Below are 27,411 nucleotides of genomic sequence, written 5' to 3' on the forward strand. Positions count from 1 at the left end.
CAGGAGATCAAGACCATCCTTGCTAACACGGTGAAACCCCATCTCTACTAAAAATACAAAAACATTAGTCGGGCTTGGTGGCTGGTGCCTGTAGTTCCAGCTACTCGGGAGGCTGAGGCAGGAGAATGGCATGAACCCAGGAGGTGGAGCTTGCAGTGAGCCGAGATTGCACCACTGCACTCCAGCCTGGGTGACAGAGCTAGACTCCGTCTCAGAAAAAAAAAAAAAAAAAAAAAGCCAGTGAGGTGGTCTGCGCCTGTGGTCCCAACTATTCAGGAAGCTGAGCAGGGAGGAGCCCTTGAGCCCTGGAGGCGGAAGTTGCAGTAAGCCCAGATTGCACCACTGCACTCCAGACTGGGTGACAGAGTGAGACTCCTTGAAAACAAACAAACAAAACAACTGTTTGCTACTGTATTTTTTAACCATTAACAAATGTTTTTGACAACTTTTTGCCATTATGTATAAATAAGAACATTTTATTATTGACAGCATTTTTTAATCTTGCATTATTTTTGTTGGGTAAATGTGCTATACTTTATTTAAGCCTCAAAGGTGAAAATTTAAGCTGCTACTACTGTTTGATCATTATAAGCAACTCTGTGATAAACATCTGAGCAGCTAAGTCCTGGCACATATACATGATTGTTTCCTTAGAGTATGTTGTTAGAACTACAATTGTTAAGTGAAAAAGTATGTAAAATAAAAAGGGTTTTTTTTTTTTTTTTTTTGAGACTGAGTCTCACTCTGTCGCCCAGGCTGGAGTGCAGTGGCCCAATCTCGGCTCACTGCAAGCTCCGCCTCCCGGGTTCACACCATTCTCCTGCCTCAGCCTCCCTAGTAGCTAGGACTACAAGTGCCCGCCACCACGCCCCGCCAGTTTTTTGTATTTTTAGGAGACACGGGGTTTCACGATGTTAGCCAGGATGGTCTCCATCTGACCTTGTGATCCGCCTGCCTCGGCCTCCCAAAATGCTGGGATTATAGGCGTGAGCCACCGCGCCCGGCCAATAAAAAGGGTTTTTAACATGTTCCCAAATTGTCCAGTTGCTCTTCTGTAGTGTCTGTGTATATTTCAGTACATTTCATTGAATCTGGCTTCTTTCCATTTTGGCAGGTGGAAATTTTTTTCCCTTTTTTTTTCCTCCCCAGAAGCATAGATTTAAGTTGCCCTGAATAGACACTTCTTGGTAGTTGGAAAATTTTATCTCACAGCTGGTATTATTAATGAGATTAAACTGTTTTTTTTTTTTTTTTTAGAGACAGGGTCAGTGTAGTGGCTCACAACTGTAATCTCAGCATTTTGGGAGGTTGAGGCGGGCACATCACCTGAGGTCAGGAGTTTGAGACTAGCCTGGCCAACATGGGGAAACCCCGTTTCTACTGAAACTATAAAAATTAGCCAGGCCTGGTGGATCACGAGGTCAAGACATCCAGACCATCCTGGCCAACAAGGTGAAACCCTGTCTCTACTAAAAATACAAAAATTGGCCGGGCGCGGTGGCTCACACCTGTAATCCTAGCACTTTGGGAGGCTGAGACGGGCGGATCACGAGTTCAGGAGATCAAGACCATCCTGGCTAAACGGTGAAACCCCGTCTACTAAAAATACAAAAATTTAGCCAAGCATGCTGGTGGGCGCCTGTAGTCCCAGCTACTCGGGAGGCTGAGGCAGGAGAATGGTGTGAACCCAGGAGGTGGAGGTTGCAGTGAGCTGAGATTGCGCCACTGCACTCCAGCCTGGGCAACAGAGCGAGACTCTGTCTCAATAAATAAATAAATAAATAAAAATACAAAAATTAGGCCGGGCGCGGTGGCTCAAGCCTGTAATTCCAGCACTTTGGGAGGCCGAGGCAGGCGGATCATGAGGTCAAGAGATCGAGACCATCCTGGCTAACACGGTGAAACCCCGTCTCTACTAAAAATACAAAAAAAATTAGCCGGGCATGGTGGCGGGCACCCGTAGTCCCAGCTACTCGGGAGGCTGAGGCAGGAGAATGGCTTGAACCCAGGAGGCAGAGCTTGCAGTGAGCCGAGATCGAGCCGCTGCAGTCCAGCCTGGGCAACAGAGCAAGACTCCGTCTCAAAAAATAAAAAAAAAATAACAAAAATTAGCTGGACGTGGTGGCACGCACCTGTAGTCCCAGCTACTCTGGAAGCTGAGGCAGGAGAATCACTTCAACCCGGGAGGCAGAGGTTACATTGAATCGAGATCGGCCACTGCCCTCCAGCCTGGAGACAGAGCGAGACTCCGTCTCAAAAAAAAAAAAAAAACAATTAGCCAGGCCTGGTGCATGCGCCTGTAATCCTAACTACTTGGGGGGCTGAGGCAGGAGAATTGCTTGAACCCAGGAGGCGGAGTTTGCAGTGAACTGAAATCAAGTCACTTCACTCCAGCCTGGGTGACAGAGCAAGACTCCATCTCAAAAAAAAAAAAAAGAGAGACAGGGTCCCACTCTATTGCCCAGGCTGGAGTGCACAGAAGCAGGATCACAGCTCCCTGTAGTCTTGAACTCCTGGGCTCAAGTGACCCTCCCACCTCAGCCTCTCTGGTAGCTGGGACAGGTGCTCATCACTGTGCCCAGCCAAAGTTCTTCATGTGTTTCTTGACTGATGATGCTACTGCTTTTCTAAACTGCCCATTCTTGGGTGTTTCTTTTTTTTTTTTTTTTTTGAGACGGAGTTTCGCTTTTGTTGCCCAGGCTGGAGTGCAATGGTGCAATCTGGGCTCACTGCAACTTCTGCCTCCCAGGTTCAAGCGATTCTCCTGCCTCAGCCTCCCAAGTAGCTGGGATTACAGGCACGTGCCACCACTCCTGGCTGATTTTGTATTTTTAGTAGAGACGGGGTTTCACCATGTTGGTCAGGGTGGCTGGTCTCCAACTCCTGACCTCAGGTGATCCACTGCCTCAGCCTCCCAAAGTGCTGGGATTACAGGCCTGAGCCACCACACCCCACCACGTTTCTCTCTCTCTCTTTTTTTTTTTTCTTTTGTTGTTGTTGTTTGAGATGGAGTCTCACTCTTGCCAGGCTGAAGTGCAGTGGTGTGATCTCGGCTCACTACAACCTCCTCCTCCCAGGTTCAAGCAATTCTCCTGCTTCAACTTCCCGAATAGCTGGGACTACAGGTGTGGGCCACCACACCCAGCTAATTTTTGTATTTTTAGTAGAGATGGAGTTTCACCATGTTGGCCAGGGTGGTCTCGATCTCTTGACCTCATGATCTGCCCGCCTCAGCCTCCCAAAGTGCTGGGATTATAGGTGTAAGCCACTGTGTTTGGCCTCTCTTTTTTTTTCTGAGATGGAATTTCACTCTTGTCGCCCAGGCTGGGGTGATATGGCACAATCTCAGCTCACTGCAACCTCTGCCTCCCAGGTTCAAGCGATTCTCCTGCCTTAGCCTCCCGAGTAGCTGGGATTACAGGCACCCACCACGACGCCCAGCTATTTTTTTGTATTTTTAGTAGAGACGGAGTTTCACCATGTTGGCCAAGCTGGTCCCAAACTCCTGACTTCCGGTGATCTGCCCCTTGGGCTCCCAAAGTGCTGGGATTACAGGTGTGACCCACCGGCGGTGTCCAGCCTTTTTTTTTTTTCCTTTGAGACAGAGTCTCACTCTGTAACCCATGCTGGAGTACAGTGGCAAGATCTTGACTTAGTGCAATCTCTGCCTCATCAGTCAAAGCAATTTTCATGCCTCAGACTCAAGTAGCTGGGATTACAGGTGTCCACCACCATGCCCAGTCAATTTTTGTATTTTTAGGCCAGGTGCAGTGGCTCATGCCTGAAATTTCAGCACTGTGGGAGGCCGAGACTGGCGGATCACAAGCTCAGGATTTCAAGACCTGGCTCAGTAACATAGTGAAACCCCGTCTTTACTAAAAATACAAAAAATATAAGCGTGCATTGTGGCACACACCTGTAATCGCAGCTACTTAGGGAGGCTGAGGCAGGAGAATCCCTTGAACCTGGGGGGCAGAGGTTGCAATGAGCCAAGTTTGTGCCACTCATCACCAGCCTAGGCAACAGAGCAAGACTCCATCTCAAACAAAGTTACGCTCTTGTTGCCCAGGATGGCGTGCAATAGTGCGATGTCGGCTCACCGCAACCTATGCCTCCTAGGTTCAAGCGATTCTCCTACCTCAACCTCCCAAGTAGCTGGGATTAGAGGCATGTGCCACTACGCCCGGCTAATTTTGTATTTTTAGTAGAGACAGGGTTTCTCCATGTTGCTCATGCTGGTCTTGAACTCCTGACCTCAGGTGATCTGACCGCCTCAGCCTCCTGAAGTGCTGGGACTACAAGTGTGAGCCACTGCGCTGGGCCTTCTTTTTAATTTTAATTTTAAAATTTTTTTTTAATTTTTTAAATTTTTTTGAGACAGAGTCTCGCTCTGTCGCCCAGGCTGGAGTGCAGTGGCGCAATCTCGGCTCACTGCAAGCTACACTTCCCAGGTTCACGCCGTTCTCCTGCCTCAGCCTCCCGAGTAGCTGGGACTACAGGCGCATGCCACCACGCCTGGCTAATTTTTTGTATTTTTAGTAGAGACGGAGTTTCACCGTGTTAGCCAGGATGGTCTTCATCTCCTGACCTCGTGATCCGCCCGCCTCGGCCTCCCAAAGTGCTGGGATTACAGGTGTGAGCCACCACACCCGGCCCAATTATATATTTTTAGTAGAGATGGGGTTTTGCCATGTTGGTCAGGCTGGTCTCAAACTCCTGACCTCAGGTGATCCACCGGCCTCGGTCTCTCAAAGTGCTGGGATTACAGGTGTGAGCCACTGCACCTGGCCATATGGCAGGTTAGTTGTTATACACTCCTTAGCATATTTTGACCTCCATATACACTGTCCCGGTAAGTATTTTATTTCTATGTATTCAAGGCACTTGATCTTTCCTTTTCTTTTTTTTTTTTTTTCTTCTTTTTAGACTGAGTCTCGCTCTGTTTTCCAGGGGTGCAGTGGCATGATCTCAGCTCACTGCAACTTCCACCTCCTGGGATCAAGCGATTCTCATGCCTCAGCCTCCCCAGTAGCTGGGATTACAGGTGCATGCCACCATCCCTGCTAATTTTTGTATTTTTAGTAGAGATGGGATTTCCCCATGTTGGCCAGGCTGGTCTCAAACTCCTGACCTTGTGATCCGCCCATCTCAGCCTCCCAAAATGCTGGGATAACAGGTGTGAGCCACTGCGCCCAGCCTTTTTTTTTTAGAATGGTCTCACTCTGTTACCCAAGCTGGCGCTGGAGTGTGATGACACAATCGTGATTTACAACCCAATGCAGTGGCTCACGCCAAGGCGGGCAGATCACAAGGTCAGGAGATGGAGACCATCCTGGCCAACATTGTGAAACCCGTCTCTACTAAAAATACAAAAATTAGCTGGGTGTTGTGGCCAGACGCAGTGGCTCATGCCTGTAATCCCAGAACTCTGGGAGGCGGAGGCGGGCAGATTACAAGGTCAAGAGATCGAGACCGGCCGGGCGTGGTGGCTCACGCCTGTAATCCCAGCACTTTGGGAGGCCGAGGTGGGTGGATCACAAGGTCAAGAGATCAAGACCATCCTGGCCAACATGATGAAACCCCGTCTCTATTAAAAGTACAAAAATTAGCTGGGCGTAGTGGCTCACGCCTGTAATCCCAGCTACTCGGGAGGCTGAGGCAGGAGAATCACTTGAACCCAGGAGGCAGAGGTTGCAGTGAGCCGGGATTGTGCCACTGCGCTCCAGCCTGGTGACAGAGCGGGACTCCATCTCAAAAAAAAAAAAAAAGAAAGAGATCGAGACCATCCTGGCCAACATGGTGAAACCCCATCTCTACTACAAATACAAAAATTGGCTGGGCATGATGGCACGCACCTGTAGTCCCAGCTACTCGGGAGGCTGAGGCAGGAGAATCGCTTGAACCCAGGAGGCAGAGGTTGCAGTGAACCAAGATTGCGCCACTGCACTCCAGCCTGGCAACAGGGTGAGACTCCCTCTCAAAAAAAAAAAAAAATTAGCTGGGCGTGGTGGCGAATGCCTGTAATCCCAGCAACTCGTGAAGCTGAGGCAGGAGAATCACTTGAACCAGGGAGGTGGAGGTTGCAGTGAGCTGAGATGGAGCCACTGCACTCCAGCCTGGTGTCAGAGCGAGGCTGTGTCTCAAAAAAGAAAAAAATACAGGACGAGGCGGGCGGATCACAAGGTGAGACCAGCCTGGCCAACATAATGAAACCCCATCTCTACTAAAAATACAAAAATTAGCCGGGCGTGGTCGCGGGCGCCTGTAGTCCCAGCTACTCGGGAGGCTGAGGCAGGAGAATCGCTTGAACCAGGGAGGCGGAGGTTGCAGCAAGCTGAGATTGTGCCACTGCACACCATCCTGGGCGACAGTGTGAGACTCCATCTCAATAAAAAAATAAGAATAAATAATCACAGTTTACTGCAACCTCAGCCTCCTAGGGCTCAGGTTATCCTCTCACCTTAGCCTAGTAGCTGGCACTAAAGGCACATATCACCACTCCTAATTATTATTATTATTATTTTTGAGATGGAGTTTTGCTCTGTTGCCCAGGCTGGAGTGCAATGGCGTGATTTCGGCTCACTGCAACCTCTGCCTCCCGGGTTCAAGCGATTCTCCTGCCTCAACCTCCTGAGTAGCTGGGATTACAGGTGCCCACCACCACACCTGGCCAATTTTTGTATTTTTCATAGAGATGGGGTTTCACCATGTTGGCCAGGCTGGTCTTGAATTCCTGACCTCGTGATCCACCCCCCTCTGCTTCCCAAAGTGCTGGAATTACAGGAGTGAGCCACCGCGCCTGGCCTAATTTTTGTATTTTGTAGCAACAGGGTTTTGCCATTTTGCTCAGGCTGGTCTTGAACTTCTGGGCTCAAGTGATCCATCCACCTTAGCTTCTGAAAGTGCTGGGATTACAACAGGCATGAGTCACCATGCCAAGCCTTATCTTCTTTTTTTTTTTTTTGAGATGGAGTCTTGCTCTGTCACCCAGGTTGGAATGCAGTGGCACAATCTCAGGTCACTGAAACCTCTGCCTCCTGGGTTCAAGGGATTCTCCTGCCTCAGCCTCCGGAGTAGCTGGGATTATAGGCACTGACCACGCCCAGCTAATTATTGTGTTTTTAGTAGAGATGGGGTTTCATCATGTTGGTCAGGCTAGTCTTGAACTCTTGACCTCAAGTGATCCGCCCACCTCAGCCTCCCAAACTGCTGGGATTACAGGCGTGGGCCACTATGCCCGGCATTGTCTTCATTTTTAACATTCCAGCTTATAACCAACCTGAATTAATTTTGTAGTATGATGTGTGGATGTATTTTGGCTTTTTTTTTTTTTTTTTTTCTGAGACAGGGTCTCACTCTGTCACCAAGGCTGGAGAGCAGTGGCACGATCTTGGTTCACTGCAACCTCCACCTCCCAGGTTCAAGCAATTCTCATGCCTCAGCCTCCCAAATAGATGGAATTACAGGTGCCCACCACCATGCCCACACCCGGCTAACTTTTGTATTTTTAGTAGAGATGGGTTTTCTCCATGTTGGCCAGGCAGGTCTCGAACTGCTGACCTCAAGTGATCTGCCCGCCTTAGGCTCCCAAAGTTATTTTTCCAAAATATTTGTCAATTGATCCAACACATTTTTTTTCTATTTTTTTGAGACGGAGTCTTGCTCTGTCTCCCAGGCTGGAGTGCAGTGGTGCCATCTAGGCTCACTACAACCACTGCCTCCTGGGTTCAAGCGATTCTCCTGCCTCAGCCTCCCGAGTAGCTGGGACTACAGGCGCCCGCCACCATGCCCGGCTAATTTTTTTTTTTTTTTAGTAGAGATGGGATTTCACCATGTTGGTCAGGGTGGTGTTGAACTCCTGACCTCATGAGTTGCCTGCCTCGGCCTCCCAAAGGGTTGGAATTACAGGCGTGAGCCACTGGGCCCGACTTTTTTTTTTTTTTTTTTTTTGACACAGAGTCTCACTCTGTCGCCCAGGCTGGAGTATAGTGGTGCAATCTTGGCTCACTGCAACCTCTGCCTCCCGAGTTCAAGCGATTTTCCTGCCTTAGCCTCCCAAGTAGGTGGGATTACGGGCATGTGCCATCATGCCTAGCTAATATTTGTATTTTTAGTAGGGACAGCGTTTCACCATATTGGTCAGGTTGTTCTTGATCTCCTGACCTCCGGTGATCCACCTGCCTCAGCCTCTTAATGTACTGGAATTACAGGTGTGAACCACCGCGCCTGGTCCCAACACATTTGTTTTATTCAATACGTGTTAATTAAGTACTTTTTATGAGAAAGCCCTAATTTAAGGTCATGGCAAATATAACGGTGAGACTAACATGACCCATCTCTGGCTGAGTAACTTTGAAATTCACAGATTTGGCCAGGCACGGTGGCTCACGCCTGTATTCCCAGCACTTTGAGAGGCCGAGGAGGGTGGAACACGAGGTCAGGAGTTTGAGACCAGCCCGACCAACATGGTGAAATCCTGTCTCTACTAAAAATTCAAAAATTAGCTGGTCGTGGTGGCGGGCGCCTGTAATCCCAGCTACTCAGGAGGCTGAGGCAGGAGAATTGTTTGAACCCGGGAGGTGGAGCTTTCAGTTAGCCGAGATTGCGCCAATGTACTCCAGACTGGGTGACAGAGCGAGACTCTATCTCAAAAAAAAGAAAAAGAAAAAGAAAAAAAATTCACAGTTATAATTTTACCCAAATAACTGTTTATGTGTTATATTTTTCTTGTTTTTATTTTTATTTTTGTTAAAAAAGAGATGGGATCTTGCTATGTTGCCCAGGCTGGTCTTGAACTACTGAGCTCAAGTGCTCCTCCACCCTTAGGCCTTCCAAAGTGCTGGGATTACAGGTGTGAGCTACTTCACCTGGCCAACGTTTTTTTCAACAGAATTGGTGCTGCATGTATAATGTTGAAAAACAAAATACTGGTGGGGCGCGGTGGCTCACGCCTGTAATCCCAGCACTTTGGGAGGCTGAGGCGGGTGGATCACCTGAGGTCAGGAGTTCGTGACCAGCCTGGCCAACATGGTGAAACCCTGTCTCTACTAATAGTACAAAAATTAGTTGGGCGTGGTGGCAGGCACCTGTAAAGCAAGCTACTTGGGAGGCTGAGACTGGAGAATTGCTTGAACCCACAAGGCAGAAGTTGAAGTGAGCCAGGATTGTGACATTTCACCCCAGTGTGGGTGACAGAGCAAGACTCTGTCTAAAAAAAAAAAGAAAAATGAAATACTGGTATTGACATATTTAGAACAATTGCCTACACAGAACCATATTCATTCATTTAAACAATACTTATAGAGTGTCTAATATATGTGAGGCAGCAGTGATTGTAATCAGTGCTTTGAACAAAATACACAAAATAAGGTAATATTTCCCTAATGAGTTGGCTTTTGAACAGAGACATCAAGGACGTGGGGAGGAGGCATTGTGACCATCAGGGGAAGAATATGCTAAACAGGCTGGGCGTGGTGGCTCATGCCTGTAATCCCAGCACTTTGGAAGGCTGATCACCTGAGGTTAGAGGTTCAAGACAAACCTAGCTAACATGGTGAAACCCTGTTTTTACTAAAAATACAAAAAAAATTAGCCAGGTGTGGTGGCGGGCACCTGTAATCCCAGCTATTCGGGAGGCTGAGGCAGGAGAATCGCTTGTACCGGGGAGGTGAAGTTTGCAGTGAGCCAAGACCACGCCATTGCACTCCAGCCTGGGCAAGAAGAGCAAAACTCCGTCTCAAAAAAAAAAAAAAAAAAGCCTGGGTGCAGTAGCTCACACTTGTAATTCCAGGTTTTTGAAAGGCTGAGGCAGACGAATCGCTTGAGCCCAGGAGGTCAAGACAGCCTTGGCCACAGGGTGAAACCCACTCTCTACAAAAAATACAAAAAATTAACTGGGCATGATGGCGTGTACCTGTAGTCCCAGCTACTAGGGAGACTGAGCTGGGAGATCACTTGAGCACTGGATGTTGAGGCTGCAGTGTGCCATGATGGTGCCACTGCATTCCAGCTTGGGTGACAAGAGTGATACCCTGTCTCAAAAAAAAAAAAAAGAAAAAAGAAAAAAACTATAATAGATATGAACAAAACCTAATTGGGCTAGAGAAAATGGAACAAATACATCTACTTGCAGATTAAAAGGAGCCCAAGCCCCATCTCATCCTAGCACACCCTACTCCACTGTCCTGGCAGTAGCAGGTATGGCCATCTGCGGGGGTGCTTATCCTCAAAAATGTCCCCAGCCAGCCTGTGTCTTTGTCACTCCATGGAGCTCACACTCACTTTTCTTCCTTCCTCTCCTTCCCTAGTCCCTGCACTAGGTCAGACAATCCCCTTTGGGGTACAGGAAACAAAGCAGGAGGAGTTTGAGGTCCCTACACTGCAGCAGAAGAAAAGGAAGGAGTGGGACCTGAATTGACCATAAAGGATGTAGGGGCCACGTTGTTCCACTGTAATGTCAAGGAGGGGGTGGCCATTGTTTGTCCCAGCCTGGGGCTCCCCCTCTGGTTTCCTATTTGTAGTTACTAGAATGAAAAAAAAAATGATAGATAAATAAATAATCCACTGGCAGAGATCAGAGAGGTTTAATCTGGATCATTAAGAATGAATTGGGGCCGGGCGCGGTGGCTCACGCCTGTAATCCTAGCACTTTGGGAGGCTGAGGCAGGCGGATCACCTGAGGTCAGGAGTTTGAGACCAGCCTGGCCAAACCCCATCTCTACTAAATATACAAAAATTAGCCAGGTGTGGTGGCCCACGCCTGTAGTCCCAGCTACTCAGGAGACTGAGACATGAGAAATGCTTGAACCTGTGAGGCAGAGACTCTGTCTCAAAAGAAAAAAAAGGCTGGGTGCAGTGGCTCACTCCTGTAGTCCCAGCACTTTGGGAGGCCAAGGCAGGTGGATCACCCGAGGTCAGGAGCTCGAGACCAGCCTGGCTAACATGGTGAAACCTACAAAAATTAGCCCAGCATGGTGGCAGTTGTCTGTAATCCCAGCTACTCTGTAGGCTGACGCAGGAGGATCACTTGAACCTAGGAGGTGAAGGTTGCAGTGAGCCAAGATCGTGCCACTACACTCCAGCCTGGGGGATAGAGTGAGACTCTGCCTGCAAAAAATAAATAAATAAATAAATTAGCCATGAATGGTGGCGGGTGCCTGTAATCCCAGCTACTTGGGAGGCTGAGGCAGGGAGAATTGCTTGAACCCAAGAAGTAGGTTGCAGTGAGCCGAGATCGCGCCATTGCACTCCAGCCTGGGCAACAAGAGCAAAACTCCATCTCAAATAAAACAAAACAAAACACCCAAGACTGTAACACTTGTGTTTTGGAATTATGAATATCCTGCTGCTTTACGTCCAGTATCCATCTGTAGGGCACACCAGCCTCTCAACACAAAGAGCATGGGCAGATGGCGCTTTCATTATGGCCACCATTGATTGAGCCCCCTTCAGGTTTCAGGCTCTTTTTTTTTTTTCCCCAAGACGGAGTCTCGCTCTGTTGCCCAGGCTGGAGTGCAATGGCGCAATCTCGGCTCACTGCAACCTCCGCCTCCCAGGTTCAAGTGATTCTCCTGCCTCAGCCTCCAAAGTAGCTGGGACTACAGGCACATGCAACCATGCCCAGCTAATTTTTTGTATGTTTAGTAGAGATGGGGTTTCTTTTTTTTTTTTTTTTTTTTGAGATGGAGTCTCGCTCTGTCACCAGGCTGGATTGCAGGGGTGCAATCTCGGCTCACAGCAACCTCCACCTCCCAGGTCCAAGCGATTCTTCTGCCTCTGCCTCCCTAGTAGCTGGGATTACAGGCGCCCGCCACCACGCCCAGCTAATTTTTCTATTTTTAGTAGAGACGGGGTTTCACCATGTTGGCTAGGCTGGTCTCCAACTCCTGACCTCAGGTGATCCGCCTACCTCGGCCTCCCAAAATGCTGGGATTACAGGCATGAGCCACCACGCCCGGCAGGCTTTTTTTCAGACATTCATCCCCTGAGGATCAAGTAAGTGTGATTGTTATTAGGACCTGATGCATGGGAGCCTCCAAAGTAGCTGGGAATACAGGTGCCTGACACCACGCCCAGCTAATTTTTTGGTTTGTCTTTTTTTGAGACGGAGTTTCACTCTTATTGCCCAGGCTGGAGTGCAATGGCTCAATCTCGGCTCACTCCAACCTCCACTTCCTGGGTTCAAGCGATTCTCCTGCCTCAGACTCCCGAGTAGCTGAGATAACAGGCACCCGCTATGTCACCCGTATAATTTTTGTATTTTTGTAGAGACAAGGTTTCACCATGTTGGCCAGGCTGGTCTTGAACTCCTGACCTCAGGTGATCTGCCCACCTCGGCCTCCCAAATTGCTGGATTACAGGTGTGAGCCACCACGCCAGGCTGGTTTTTTTTTTTTTGAGAAGGAGTCTCGCTCTGTTACCCAGACTGGAGTGCAGTGGGGTAGCAATTCTCCTGCCTCGGTCTCCGGAGTAGCTGGGATTACAGGCATGCACCACCATGTCTGGCTAATTTTTGTATTTTTAGTAGAGACAGGGTTTCACCATGTTCATTGGGCTGGTCTAGAACTCCTGACCTCAGGTGATCCACCTGCCTTGGCCTCCCAAATTGCTGGGATTACAGGCGTGAAACATTGCGGCCGGCTCAACACAACAACCTCATTATTAAAACAGCTTTGACCTGGCGCAGTGGCTTTTGCCTGTAATTCCAGCACTTTGGGAGGCTGAGGTGCGCAGATCCTGAGGTCAGGAGTTCGAGACCAGCCTGGCCAATATGGTGAAACCCCGTCTCTACTAAAAATACAAAAATTAGCCGGGCGTGGTGGTGCATGCCTGTAGTCCCAGCTACTTGGGAGGCTGAGGCAAGAGAATCACTTGAATTCAAGAGGTGAAGGTTGCAATGAGCCGAGATTGTGCCACTACACTTGAGCCTGGGCGACAGAGCGTGACACCATCTCAAAAACATAAATAAATAAATAAAAAATAAAAATAAAATTAGACAGCTTTGTCAGGCCAGGCATGGTGGCCCATGCCTGTAATCCCAGTACTTTGGGAGGCTGAGGTGGGCGGATCATGAGGTCAGGAACTCGAGGCCATCCTGGCTAACATGGTGAAACCCTGTCTCTACTGAACATACAAAAAATTAGTTGAGCGTGGTGGCACGCGCTACACTGAAGGCTGAGGCAGGAGAATCGCTTGAACCCGGGAGGCAGCAGTTGCAGTGAGCCAAGATCACACCACTGCAGTCCACTCTGGGCAACAGAACAAGACTGTTTAAAAAAAAAAAGAAATAATAGGCAGGGCACAGTGGCTCATGCCTGTAATCCCAGCACTTTGGGAGGCCGAGGTGGGCAGATCACAAGGTCAGGAGATCGGGACCATTCTGGCTAACACGGTGAAACCTTGTCTCCACTAAAAATACAAAAAAACGTAGCTGGGGGTGGTGGCGGGCGCCTGTAGTCCCAGCTACTTGGGAGGCCGAGGCAGGAGAACGGCATGAACCCGGGAGGCGGAGGTTGCAGTGAGCCGAGATCGTGCCACTGCACTCCAGCCTGGGCGACAGAGCGAGACTCTGTCTCAAAAATAAAATAAAATAATAATAATAATAATAATAATGAGTTTTGAGGGTTTTTTTTTTTTTTTGACAGGGTCTCACTCTGTCACCCGTGCTGGAAGACAGTGGCGCAATCATGGCTCACTGCACTTGACCTCACAGGCCCAAGCGATCCTCCCAACTAAGCCTCCAGAGTAACTGTGCCATAGATGCATGCCACTACACCTGGCTAACTTTTTTTTTTTGAGACAGAGTCTTGCTCTTGTTGCCCAGGCTGGAGTGCAATGGCGCCATCTTGCCTCACTGCCACTTCCACCTCCCAGGTTCAAGTGATTCTCCTGCCTCAGCCTCCGGAGTAGCTGGAATTATAGGCATGTGCCACCACGCCTCGCTAATTTTGTATTTTTAGTAGAGACAGGGTTTCACCATGTTGGTCAGGCTGGTCTCGAACTCCTGACCTCAGGTGATCCACCCGCCTCGGCCTCCAAAAGTGCTGGGATTACAGGTGTGAGCTACTGCGCCCAGCCCTAATTTTTTAAATAGATTTTGTCTTAGAGACGAGGTGTCCCTATGTTTCCCAGGCTGATCTCGAACTCTTAGCCATGAGCCACCACACCAGACCTTAGTGAGTTTGTGTGTGTGTGTGTTTTTTTTTTTTGAGACGGAGCCTCCCTCTGTCGCCCAGACTGGAGTGCAGTGGTGCGATCTCTGCTCACTGCAAGCTCCACCTCCCAGGTTCATGCCATTCTCCTGGCTCAGCCTCCCGAGTAGTTGGGACTACAGGCGCCCGCCACCACGCCCGGCTAATTTTTGAATTTTTTAGTAGAGATGGGGTTTCATCATGTTAGCCAGGATGGTCTCGATCTCCTGACCTCGTGATCCGCCCGCCTCGGCCTCCCAGTTGTGAGCCACCGCGCCCGGCCCCTTAATGAGTTTTTAAAAAGTCCCTTTTTCTTCAGTCTACATTTGAGGAAGGGCCTTTCTAGGTGGTGGTAAACTGAGGCCTGAGAGGTGTGCTTGAAGCAGGTGGAAGCAGAGGCCATGGGGTGGAGAGAGGGTGGGAACAGGGACGGAATTTTGGGCCCTGAAGGGATTGAATTGTGTTTTCAAATACCATCTGCTTTGGCCTGGGGAGTGGCTTAGCCTGTATTCCCAGCACTTTCGGAGGTAGAAGTGAGCAGTTCACTTGAACCCAGGAGTTCGAGACCAGCCTGGGCAACACGGGGAGACCCCTGCCCCCATCTCTACAAAAACACAAAAATTAGCTGGGGATGGTAGTGCATGCCTGTAGTCCCAGCTGCTTAGGAGGCTGAGGTGGTTGGATGGCCTGAGCCTGGAGAGGTTGAGGCTGCAGTGAGCCATGATCATACCACTACTCCAGCCTGGTGACACAGCCAGACCCTGTCTCAAAAAAAAAAAAAAAAAAAAAAAAAATTAGGTCAGGTGAGGTGGCTCACCTGAGGTCAGGAGTTTCAAAGCAGCATGGCCAACACGGTGAAACCCCATCTCTACTAAAAATACAAAAAATTGGCCAGGCGTGGTGGCAGTTGCCTGTAATCCCAGCTACTCGAGAGGCTGAGGCAGGAGAATCACTTGAGCCTGGGAGGTGGAGGTCGTAGTGAGCCAAGATAGTGCCACTGCACGCCAGCCTGGACAACAAAGCGAGACTCTGTCTCAAAAAAAAACAAACAGGCTGGGCGCAGTGGCCCACGCTTGTAATCCCAGCACTTTGGCAGGCTGAGGCGGGCAGATCATTTGAGGTCAGGAGTTCCAGACCAGCTTGGCCAACATGGTGAAACCCTTCTCTACTAAAAATACAAAAATTAGCCCAGTGTGGTGGCATGTGCCTGTAATCCCAGCTACTTGGGAGGCTGAGGCATGAGAATCGCTTGAACTGGGGAGGTGGAGGTTGCTGTGAGCCGAGATCACGCCACTGCACTCCACCTTGGGCGACAGAGTGAGACTCTGTCTTAAAAAAAAAAAAAAAAAGTGGCATCTATCCTTCCCAGATCATTTTTTAGAATTTTTTTTATTATTTTGTTATTATTATTATTATTATTTTGAGACAGGGTCTCACTCTCTTGTCCAGGCTAAAGCACAGCGTGGTTCAATCAGGGCTCTCTGCAGCCTCAATTTCCCTGACTCCAGGGATCCTCTCACCTTGGCCTCCGGAGCAGCTGGGACTACAGGTGTGTGCCACTATGCCTGGCCAATTAAAAAATTTTTTTTTGTAGAGAGGGAGTCTTGCTGTGTTGCCCAGGCAGGTCTCAAACTCCTGGGCTCAAGTGATCCTCTTGCCTTGGCCTTCCAAAGTGCTGGCCATCTCGTCTGGCCTATTATTTTTTTAGAGATAGGGTCTTGCTCTATCACTCAGGCTGTAGTGTAGTGGTGTAATCATAGCTCACTGCAGCCTCAAACTACTGGACTCAAGGGATCTTTACACTCAGCCTGCCGAGTAGGTGGGACTACAGGCACGTGCCACCATGCCCAGCTAAGTTTTAAAACATTTTTTTTTTTGTAGAGACGGGGCTCTCACTATGTTACTCAGGCTGGTTTCGAACTCCTGGCTTCAAGCGATCCTCCTGCCTTGGCCTCTCAAAGTACCGGGATTACAGGTGTGAGCCACCGCACCTGGCCTATTTGTTTATTCTTTATTTTTATTTTTTAGTCCTCAGGTCAGAATCTCCAGTGTTTTTTAATTCCGGTGGGGCGCGCGGAATGGCAGAACGACATAATATAGTATAAAAAGCAATTCTTTCCTCAGGGTGAGAACTTAGTAAGAAAGAGACGTTCTGGGCTCTTTGCCTGACACACAGTAGGCACATTATTTAGTTATTTGCTTTTAATTTCGATTTAATAAGCATGTTTCTGTAGAAGACCTCATTTGGGCCTCCCAGCTTTTTAACCACATTTAGAATCTCCGTAGGAATATTTTTCATCATCATTCTATTGAGACAGAGACTGAGGATTAAAGGGAGATCACTTGGCTTCGAGGTGACAGCCTGTTCGAGTGGCGCGGTTCTCGGATCTGCTGGAAGAATCAGCTGCTCAGCCAGATCTGCGCTCCCAGGCCCAGACCTCGCGGGCCGGCCACGGCCGCAGGCTGCCGCCCTCTCTTCGCTTCTGCGCTTGGCTGCTCAGCGCCATCTTTGAACCTGGCACCAATGCCTCACTTCCGCAGTTTCCTCGCCCAGGAGTAGCGCGCCTACCCTTAGAGTGCTTTTTCTGGGGACAGGGTATGCAAAACCGGTCATGCTTCTCTCTCTGGCCGAGAAGAATCGTTACTTTTATTTCTTCCAGGTCTTGCAGGAGGCGCTGCGACCAATTCAAACATGGCGCTGTCAGCCTCACGCTCCCCGTTTTCCGCTCATGGCGGCGTAGGGGCGGAGGTCGCGCCTGGGTGCGTCCGCACGAGAGGGCGGAACCGTCTCCATGGCAACCCGCGCGCAGCCGGGGCCACGCAGCCAGGCGGGAAGCGCTGGTGTTGCAGCGCTGGCGACAGTCGGGGTTGCGAGCGGCCCGGGGCCGGGGCGGCCAGGGCCGCTGCAGGACGAGACCCTGGGTGTGGCGTCCGTGCCCTCGCAGTGGAGGGCCGTCCAGGGCATCCGCGGGGAGACGGTGAGGGCGCGGGCCCCGCGCGGAGCGACGCGGGCGGGAAGGCGGGGGCGCAGCGCGGCCGCCGGGCGGGTTCGGGCGTCCCACCGTTTGCCTTTACAGTTTATTCCACAGAAACTGACCCAGAGGATACTTTCGGCCCATTTTTTAACAACAAAAAGTGGAAAAACAAAACACCTCCAAGGATCCCACGTTTTGAAGGATTTTGTGTGAACTGTAGTTTTTAAGCATTTCAAACAACTTTTTTTGGTTTTGTTTCGTGTTTTTTTTTTTGAACAGGGTCTCGCTCTGTCGCCCAGGCTGGAGTGCAGTGGTGTGATCTTGGCTCACTGCAGCCTCAGCCCCCGGTGCTGAGCGATCCTCCCACCTGCGCATCCAGAGTATCTGGGACCTCAGGCGCGGGCCACCACGCTGGCTGGCTATTTATTTATTATCTTGTAGAGATGGGGTCTCCATGTGTTGCCCTGGCTGGTCTCCAACTCCTGGGCTTAAGCTGTCCTCCTTCCTCGGCCTCCCAAAGTGCTGGGATTACAGGTGTGAGCCACTGCGTTCAGGCTTTTTTTTTTTGAGACAGTCTCGCTCTGTCGCCCAGGCTGGAGTGCAGTGGGGCGAACTCGGCTCACTGCAAACTCCGCCTCCCGGGTTCACGCCATTCTCCTGCCCCAGCCTCCCCAGTAGCTGGGACTACAGGCGGCCGCCAGCACGCCTGGCTAATTTTTTTGTATTTTTTAGTAGAGACGGGGTTTCACAGTGTTAGCCAGAATGGTTTCCATCTCCTGACCTCGTGATCCGCCCTCCTCGGCCTCCCAAAGTGCTGGGATTACAGGCGTGAGCCACTGCGCCCGGCCTTCTTTTTTTTCTTTTTTTTTTTTTGAGACAGAGTCTCACTCTGTCGCCCAGGCTGGAGTGTAGTAGGGCCAGCTACTTGGTTTCGGCGCTACTTGGTTTCTTTCTCTTTTTTTTTTTTTTGGAGACGGAGTCTCGCTTTGTCGCCCGGGCTGGAGTGCAATGGCGCGCTCTCTGCTCACTGCAAGCTCCGCCTCCCGGGTTTATGCCATTCTCCTGCCTCAGCCTCCCTAGTAGCTGGGACTACAGGCGCCCGCCACCACGCCCGGCTAATTTTTTTTTTTTTTTTTAAGTAGAGACGGGGTTTCACCGTGTTAGCCAGGATGGTCTCGATCTCCTGACATTGTGATCCACCCGCCTCGGCCTCCCAAAGTGCTGGGAGTACAGGTGTGAGCCACCGCGCCGGCCCAGGCTAACTTTTAAATGACCAAACTGCATCGTAAATTCTAGATAAGCCAGTTTTCCAGGTGTTTAATCAAACGCACACGAAAGGAGATGCTCTGATGAGGTGAGGGGCGGGGCTGCTGCGTGCTCAAGGCCTCTCCCAAGGGGTCTGTGCGGACTTTCAGCTTGAGCACCTGCTGTGTGCTAGGAGCGGTTCAAGGGTTGGGGACTCATCAGAAAAGAAGACGGACATCTCTCCCTCCTCGAGCTTACATGGGGCAGTGGCAACGGCTGCAACATTAACAGTATATTTAATAAGTAAATTATGCAGTGTGTTAGAAGGTGAATAGTGCCGTGGACAAAAGAGAAAGCTGAGAGATTGGAAGGACTGGGTTGGGGATTGAGAGGGTGGTTTGCCAGGTGGGCTACAGTGAGGGTGACATTTTAGCAAAGATTTGGAGGAGTGAGCATGGGCTAAGTGGATACCTGGGGTAGAGTCATCTAAGGAGATGAAAAGTCAAGTGCAAAGTAGGGTGCCCTGGCATTGTGCCTGTATTTCCAGCTACTTGAGCAGCTGAGGCAGGAGGATCCCTTGAGCCCAGGAGTTGGAGGCTGCAGTGAGCTATGATTGCACCACTGTGTTCCAGTTTGGGTAACAGAGTGAGACCCTAACTTTACAGGGGGAAAAAAAAGTCAGTGCAAAGGCCCTAGGGCAAATCTGTCTGTTTGAGGAGGCAGGTGGGGCTGGAGAGGAGTGAGGGGTGGGGAAGAGTGGTCCCAGGTGAGGTCAGAGAGGGTAAGGAAAGGAAAGGCAGGTCAGGTGGGGGCTGTCAGAATATTGTAAGGACTTATGTTTTTCCTCTGAAAATGAGCAGCATTGGGTGCTGCACACGTCCCAGAAGAGAATACTGAGGCTTAGCTTGCTGCATGAACCTGCAGAGAGCCCAAATCCTCCCCAAGGCCAGTGAGGTTTCCATGAAATCTTACTCTTGAGGACAGATTTATTACCTCAGGCCTAGAAGTCTGCACAGCTGAAGCCAGGATCTGATGTGGCTTGCACGCACTTCCCACTTTGCTGTGCTGTATGGGAACGGTTCGCAGGGAAAGCCAGGGCACTAGGTGGTTTAGTTAACTGTCCATCCTTATTGCAGGTCAATTGATGATTCAGATGCACTGGCTTTTAAGCAATACTCAAAATAGCTCTTGCTGAACATTTTGTTTTTGTTTTTTGTTTTCTTTTGAGATGGAGTCTGGCTTTGCCACCCAGGCTGGAGTGCAGTGGCGCAATCTCGGCTCGCTGCAAGCTCTGTCTCCTGGGTTCACGCCATTCTCCTGCCTCAGCCTCCCCAGTAGCTGGGACTACAGGCGCCCGCCACCGCGCCTGGTCAATTTTTTGTATTTTTAGTAGAGATGGGGTTTCACTGTGTTGGCCAGGATGGTCTCCATCTCCTGACCTCGTGATCCGCCCATCACGGCCTCTGAAAGTGCTGGGATTACAGGCGTGAGCCACCACGCCTGGCCTTGCTGAACATTTTTAGAAGACTCTAGGTTGGGGCTAGGTGTAGTGGTTCACACCTGTAATCCCAGCACTTTGGGAGGCTGAGACTGGTGGGTCACCTGAAGTCAGGAGTTTGAGACCAGCTTGGCCAATATGGTGAAACCCCATCTCTACTAAAAATACCAAAAATTAGCCAGGTGTGGTGGTGCACGCCTGTAATCCCAGCTACTCTGGAGGCTGAGGTGGGAGAACCGCTTGAACCTGGGAGGCGAAGTTGCAGTGAGCCGAGATTGTGCTACTGTACTCCAGCCTGGGTGACAATGAGACTCTGTATATAAAAAATAATAATAAAAATAAAAAAGACTCTAGGTTAGGAATCATTGATTCAGTTTAATACTTTTTTTTCTGATACAGAGAATGAGATTGAGTCTGGCTAATTTTCTTGTTGATAGCTTTAACCTGTAGAATCCCAAGAAAATGATTCTAACACTTGGGTGCGAAGGCTTTCATGTGTGAGGATGGTTCAATGGAAACACAGCCAGCTCTCTTACCTAAGGAGATTCTTTTATGTTGTAAGAATGTTTCAAGGGTGAGAAGAAGGTGGTAAGTTACTTCTTTCATCCCTTCCCTTTCTTTTGTCCCCTTCCCACTCTTCCCTTCCCTCGCTCCCTTCCTTCCTTCTTTCCACAGGGTCTTGCTCTGTCTCCCAGGTAGGAGTGCAGTAGTGCCATCTTGGCTCACTGCGACCTCCAACTTCCAGGCTCAAGCCATCCTCTTGCCTCAGCCTTCTGTGTAGCAGGGATTACAGACACATACCACTGTGCCCAACTGATTTTTAAATTTTTTTTTTTTTTTTTTTTTTTGTGAGACGGAGCCTGTTGCCAGGCTGGAGTGCAGTGGTGCCATCTCGGCTCACTGCAGCCTCCACCTCCTGGGTTCAAGCTATTCTCCTGCTTCAGCCTCCTGAGTAGCTGGGACTACAGGCACATCCCACCACGCCCAGCTGATTTTTGTATATATATTTTTTGAGACGGAGTCTTGCTCTGTTGCCCAGACTGGAGTGCAGTGGCATGATCTCGGCTCCCCACAACCTCCGCCGCCCGGGTTCAAGTGATTCTTTTGCCTCAACCTCCTGTGTAGCTGAGACTACAGGCACGTGCCACCATACCCGGCTAATTTTTGTATTTTTAGTAGAGACAGAGTTTCACTATGTTGGCCAGGTGGGTCTTGAACTCCTGACCTTGTGATCCACCTGCCTCGGCCTCCTAAAGTACTGGGATTACAGGCGCAGGCCACCATGCCTGGCCTGACAAAGCTGTCTTATTTTATTTTTATTTATTTATTATAGTGGCGCGATCTCGGCTCACTGCAAGCTCCGCCTCCCGGGTTCACACCATTCTCCTGCCTCAGCCTCCTGAGTAGCTGGGACTACAGGTGCCCATCACCACGGCTAATTTTTTGTATTTTTAGCAGAGATGGGGTTTCACCGTGTTGGCCAGGATGGTCTCGATCTCGTGACCTCGTGATCCGCCTGCCTTGGCCTCCCAAATTGCTGGGATTACAGGCGTGAGCCACCGCGCCCGGCTTGGGTTTTTTTTTTGGAGACAGAGTCTCGCTCTGTGGCCTAGGCTGGAGTGCAATGGCGTGATCTCAGCTCACTGCAACTTCCGCCTCCCGGCTTCAAGCGATTCTCCTGCCTCAGCTTCCCAAGTAGCTGGGACTACAGGTGCATGCCAGCACGCCTGGCTAATTTTTTTTTTTTTTTTTTAGTAGAGGTGGGGTTTCTCTGTGTTAGCCAGGATAGTCTTTATCTCCTGACCTCGTGATCCGCCTGCCTCGGCCACCCAAAGTGCTGGGATTACAGGTGTGAGCCACCGTGTCCGGCCCAGTTTTTTTTATTTTTAGTAGTGACGGGGTTTCGCCATATTGGCCAGGTTGGTTTTGAACTCCCGACCTTTCACCATGTTGGCCAGGCTGGTCTCAAACTCCTGGCCTCAAGTCATCTGCCTGCCTCGGCCTCCCAAGGTATAGATATTACAAGCCTGAGCCACCTCACCTGGTCTACTCTTGGTACTTTCTTTTTTGTGTGTGAGACGGAGTCTCGCTCTGTTGCCCAGGCTGAAGTGCAGTGGTGTGATCTCAGCTCACTGCAACCTCCGCCTCCTGGTTTCAGGTGATCCTCCTGACTCAGCTTCCTGAGTAGCTGGGATAACAGGTGCATGCCACCACATTGGGCTAATTTTTGTGTTTTTAGTAGAGACAGGGTTTCACCATGCTGGCCAGGCTGGTCTTGAACTCCTGACCTTAGGTGATCCACCCGCCTCAGCCTCCCAAACTGCTTGGGGATTACAGGTGTGAGCCACCGTGCCTGGCACTCTTGGTACTTTCTTTTTTTTTTTTGAGACGGAGTTTCGCTTTTGTTGCCCAAGCTGGAGTGCAATGGCATGATCTTGGCTCACTGCAACCTCCGCCTCCCGGGTTCAAGTGATTCTCCTGCCTCAGCTCCTGAGTAGCTGGAATTACAGGCATGTGCCACCATGCCTGGCTAATTTAGTATTTTTAGTAGTGAGGGAGTTTCTCCATGTTGGTCAGGCTGGTTTCGAACTCCCGACCTCAGGTGATCCACTTGCCTGGGCCTCCCAAAGTGCTGGGATTACAGGAGTGAGCCACTGCGCCCGGCCTGGTTTTTTTTTTTTTTTTTTTTTTTTTGAGACGGAATTTCATTCTTGTTGCCCAGGCTAGAGTGCAATGGCACAATCTTGGGTCACTGCAACCTACCTACACCTCCCGGGTTCAAGCGATTTTCCTCCGTCAGCCTCCTGAGTACCTGGGAGTACAGGTGTGTACCACAGCACCTGGCCAACTCTTGGTACTTTCTTTTTTTTTTTTTTTTTTTTTTTTGAGATGAAGTTTCGCTCTTGTCCTCCAGGCTGGCGTGCAATGGCATGATCTCAGCTCAGTGCAACCTCTGCCTCCCGGGTTCAAGCGATTCTCCTGCCTCAGCCTTCTGAGTAGCTGGGATTACAAGTGCCTGCCACCATGCCCAGCTAATTTTTGTATTTTTAGTAGAGACGAAGTTTCACCATGTTGGCCAGGCTGGTCTCAAACTCCTGACCTCAGGTGATCTGCCCACCTTGGCCTCCCAAAGTGCTGCGATTACAGGCGTGAGCCACCGCACCTGGCCCGATTCTTGGTGCTTTCTAATTGGTCTGTCTTGTTCCTCTGGTTCTTCTGTGATTTCTGAGCCAATCTGGTTAGTTTCTGTGCCAGTCTGATGAGAATGTTCAGTACTTCGGGTCACCTGGATCAGGCTTCCAGTGCCTTGTAGAAGCATTGCCCTTTGAGATTGTAGCCAGTCCATGTGCATCATTCTCTGCAGCACATGTGCTATATTTCTTTCTTTCTTTTTTTTTTTTTTTCTGAGATGAAGTTTTACTCAGTCACCCAGGCTGGAGTGCAGTGGTGCTATCTCAGCTCACTGCAACCTCTGCCTCCTGGATTCAAGCAATTCTCCTGCCTCAGCCTCCTGAGTAGCTGGGATTACAGGCGCCTGCCACCATACTCAGCTAATTGTTTATATTTTTAGTAGAAATGGGGTTTCACTGTGTTGGCCAGGCTGGTCTCAAAACTCCTGACCTTGGGTGATCTGCCCGCCTCGGCCTCCCAAAGTTCTGGGATTACAGGCGTGAGCCACCGTGCCTGGCTGTGTGCCATATTTCATGTCTCCTAGGCCTCCAGTTGTGGCTCTCCAAGGTGTGCTTCTCATCTCCTGATAGTTTGGCAAGGTCCTTCCAGTAGTGTTTTTTGAGACAGTCTCGATCTGTTGCTCAGGCTTGAGTGCAGTGGTACGATCTTGGCTCACTGCGACCTCTGCCTCCTGGGTTTAAGCGATTCTCCTGCGTCAGCCTCCCGAGAAGCTGGGATTACAGCCGTGCGCCACCACGGCCCGTTAATGTTTGTATTATTAGTAGAGATGGGGTTTCACCATGTTGGTCAGGCTGGTCTTGAACTCCTGACCTCAAGTGATCTGCCCACCTCGACCTCCTAAAGTGCTAGGATTACAGGTATGAGCTACTACCCCCGGCCCTTCTGGTAGTTTTGAAGCTTAGACATCATGGGGTTACGGAAAGATAGAGGTGCATAATGTAGTTCCTCCTCCATCTCTGCCAGCTTTTTGTTTCCTTCCTGTTGCTTTTCATCAAAATCTCTGATCAACTTCTCTTTGGTCCCCACTGCACCCAGCAGGCGCTTGGGCACTCCTTGTAGGCCTTCATAGAGACAGTGAAAGATCTCATGCCGCTTCCCGACATGCTCCGAGGAGGGGGCAGAGGTGGCCATGGTGCAGGCTGTGTTCAAGCAGCGGCGACAGATTCTGGGTGCCGGTTGTGCTCCTAGCCTGGCAGAACCGCACCCAGCCCCTTAGCCGTCATGGTGACTACTGCGCCACTGCTGCCTGGTGCTTTTTGAGTTAACTTTTTGTTTGTTATACAAGTAATCTATGGGCCGGCGTGGTGGCTCACGCCTGTAATTCCAGCACTTTGGGAGGCTGAGGTGGGTGGATCACCTGAGGTCAGGAGTTCAAGACCAGCCTGGCCAACATGGTGAAACCCCATCTCTAAAAATACAAAAATGGGGCTGGGCGTGATGGTTCATGCCTGTAATTCCAGCACTTTGGGAGGCTGAGCTGGGCAGATCAACTGAGGTCGACTGGGAGTTGAAGACCAGCCTGACCGACATGGAGAAACCCTGTCTCTACTAAAAATACAAAATTAGCCGGGTGTGGTGGCATATATATATATGTATATGTATATATATGTGTATATATATATGTGTATATATATGTGTATATATATATGTGTATATATATATGTGTATATATATGTGTATATATATGTGTATATATGTATATGTATATATATGTGTATATATATGTGTATATATATGTGTGTATATATATGTATATATATATATGTGTATATATATGTGTATATATATATAGTCTTTGGCCTGACTTGACTTTTCTTGCCACATCCCTATCTGTTTAGAGGGACAGTGTCCTGGACCTTATTTTCGATCTGAGTTTGAGGGTGCAGATCCTTTTTATCAGTGGCTTGGCCCTGGACTAGTAACGCAGTCTCTCTTCTGTGAAGTGCGATTGTTAGGATACTTCTTATGGGGTTGAATGGGACTGTTGACCAGAAAGCCAAGTGAAAGCCAGTGCTGTTCACGTGGAGTTTCTGAGTGTCAGTGACCGGCCCTGCTGTCTCAGCTGAGGGGGGCCTCCTCATTCCTCTTCTCAAAGGTAGTCAACACTGGAATGCCCTGGAAAGTGTTGAAAAATGTGGACTCCTGGGTTCTACTTGCAGTTACTGTGGCTTACTTTGGATGTGGTATGACCTGGGGATCTGGTTTCATAATATCTCCCTAAATGATTCTAATGCTTAGCAAAGTTTGAGAACCACTAGAACCACTAGTTTAATCCAGCTGCTTTCAAGTAGTTTTTTTTAAAAATTTTCATTTATTTATTTATATTTTAGAGTCTTGCTCTGCCACTCAGGCTGGAGTGCAATGGCGCGATCTCAGCTCACTGCAACCTCTGCCTCCCGGGTTCAAGCGATTCTCCTGCCTCAGCCTCCTTAGTAGCTGAGACTACAGGCACGCACCACCATGCCCAGCTAATTTTTGTATTTTTAGTAGAGATGGGGTTTCACCATGTTGGTCAGGCTGGTCTTTAACTCCTGACCTCATGATCCGCCCACCTCAGCCTCCCAAAGTGCTGGGATTACAGGTGTGAGCCACTGCACCTGGCCCAGTTTTTTTTTTTTTTTTTTTTTGAGATGGAGTCTCACTGTCTTGCCCAGGCTGGAGTGCAGTGGTACGATCTCGGCTCATTGCAACCTCTGCTTTTTGGGTTCAAGTGATTCTCCTGCCTCAGCCTCCCAAGTAGTTGGGACTACAGGCGCCCGCCACCATGCCTGGGTTTTTTTTTTTTTTTTTTTGAGACAGAGTTTCACTCTTGTTGCCCAGGCTTGGTTCAAGTGATTCTCCTGCCTCAGCCTCCTGAGTAGCTGGGGTTACAGGTGCACACCACCATGCCCAGCTAATTTATGTATTTTTAGTAGAGATGGAGTTTTGCTGTGTTGGCCAGGCTGGTCTCGAACTCCTGACCTCAGGTGATCCGCCCGCCTTGGCCTCCCAAAGTGCTGGGATTACTGGCATGAGCCACTATGCCCGGCCAATTTTTGTATTATTATTTTTTTTTTTAGTAGAGATGGGGTTTCACCACATTGGGCAGGCTGGTCTTGAACTCCTGAGCTCAGGTTATCTGCCTGCCTCGGCCTCCCAAAGTGCTGGGATTACAGGCATGAGCCACTGCGCCTGGCCTAATTGGCTTACTTTCAATATTGTCTTGTCTCAGAATAGGGAGGCCCAAGGAGAGAGAGAGAGACGGGGAACAGCTGGTCAGTGGAGCAGTCAAATCACACGCAACATTTATCGATGAAGTTCACCATCTCACGTAGGCACAATTTGTGGTGCTGCAAAACAATTACTGTAGTAACATAAAAGATCACTGATCACAAATCAGTGTAGCAGATATAATAAGAATGAATAAATTTGAAATAGTGTGAGAATTGCCAAAATGTGGCAGAGGCATCAACTAAGCACATGCTGTAGGGAAAATGGCCCGATAGGCTTGTGCAGTGCAGGGGCGCCGTGATCCTTCAGTTTGTGAAAAGTGCTGAATCTGCAAAGCGTATGAAGCAGAGCGCAGTGACACGTGGTGTGGCCCAGCTTCGCACGTGTTCGGGAGGGCACCGTGGCTGAGATGCAGTTTACTGTTGTGAGGTCAGACAATCTAGTGGCAAGTCAGGTTGGACAGGTGTGGTGGCTCACGCCTGTAATTCCAGGACTTTGGGAGGCCGAGGAGGGAGGATCACTGGAGCCCAGGAGTTGGAGACAAGCCTAGATAATAATAGTGAGACCCTGTCTCTATGAAAAAATTCTTTTAAAAAATCAGCCAGGTGTGGTTGTGTACCTGTAGTCCCAGCTACTTGGGAGGCTGAGGTGGGAGGATTGCCTGAGCCCAAGAGGCAGAGCTAGATTGCAATGAGCTATGACCACTCCATTGTACTCCAGCCTGGGCAACAGAGTGAGACCCTGTCTCAAAAAAAAAAAAAAAAAAAAAAAAAAAAAAAAAAAAAAAAGGCTGCCTGGGTTCAAGTCGATCACCTTTTGCTGTGTGACCTTGGGTGAGTTACTCAGTTTCTCTGTGCCTCAGTGCCAACATTAATATGAAGATAGGATTTACTTCATAGGGTGGTTGTGAGGAAGAAAGGTGATGTGGGTGAAGTTCTTGGCACAGTGCCTGGAAGTGAGCTCTTACCAACTGGCACTGTCATCAGAATTGTGGCTTCCATGGAGTTTGAGATTCTGCCTTAGTCCCCTTGCATCTTGGCTCGGCACATGCACTTTCTGATCCCCTGGCCCATTCATTCATTCCTTGGTGTGTGTAGTCCCT

The 27,411-nt window shown here is 49.6% G+C and overlaps 1 protein-coding gene across 2 annotated transcripts in view; it reads left to right on the forward strand.

Moving 5' to 3' along the window:
- The window catches only part of DYNC2I2 (dynein 2 intermediate chain 2), a 48,470-nt gene that overhangs the window by 10,754 nt on the left and 10,305 nt on the right, over window positions 1-27,411 (forward strand). The window contains exons 2-3 of one of the 2 annotated variants that reach the window (XM_063788218.1): window positions 16,071-16,164; window positions 16,850-17,167. In XM_063788218.1, the coding sequence (XP_063644288.1) occupies window positions 16,982-17,167 (186 nt within the window). In that variant the 5' untranslated portion in view covers window positions 16,071-16,164; window positions 16,850-16,981. Of the gene's footprint in view, window positions 1-16,070; window positions 16,165-16,728; window positions 17,168-27,411 lie in introns of those variants that run through there. The other variant, XM_001160437.7, reaches the window with a different exon arrangement.

Source organism: Pan troglodytes, chromosome 11 (genome assembly GCF_028858775.2).
Source record: "Pan troglodytes isolate AG18354 chromosome 11, NHGRI_mPanTro3-v2.0_pri, whole genome shotgun sequence".
NCBI lineage: Eukaryota > Metazoa > Chordata > Mammalia > Primates > Hominidae > Pan > Pan troglodytes.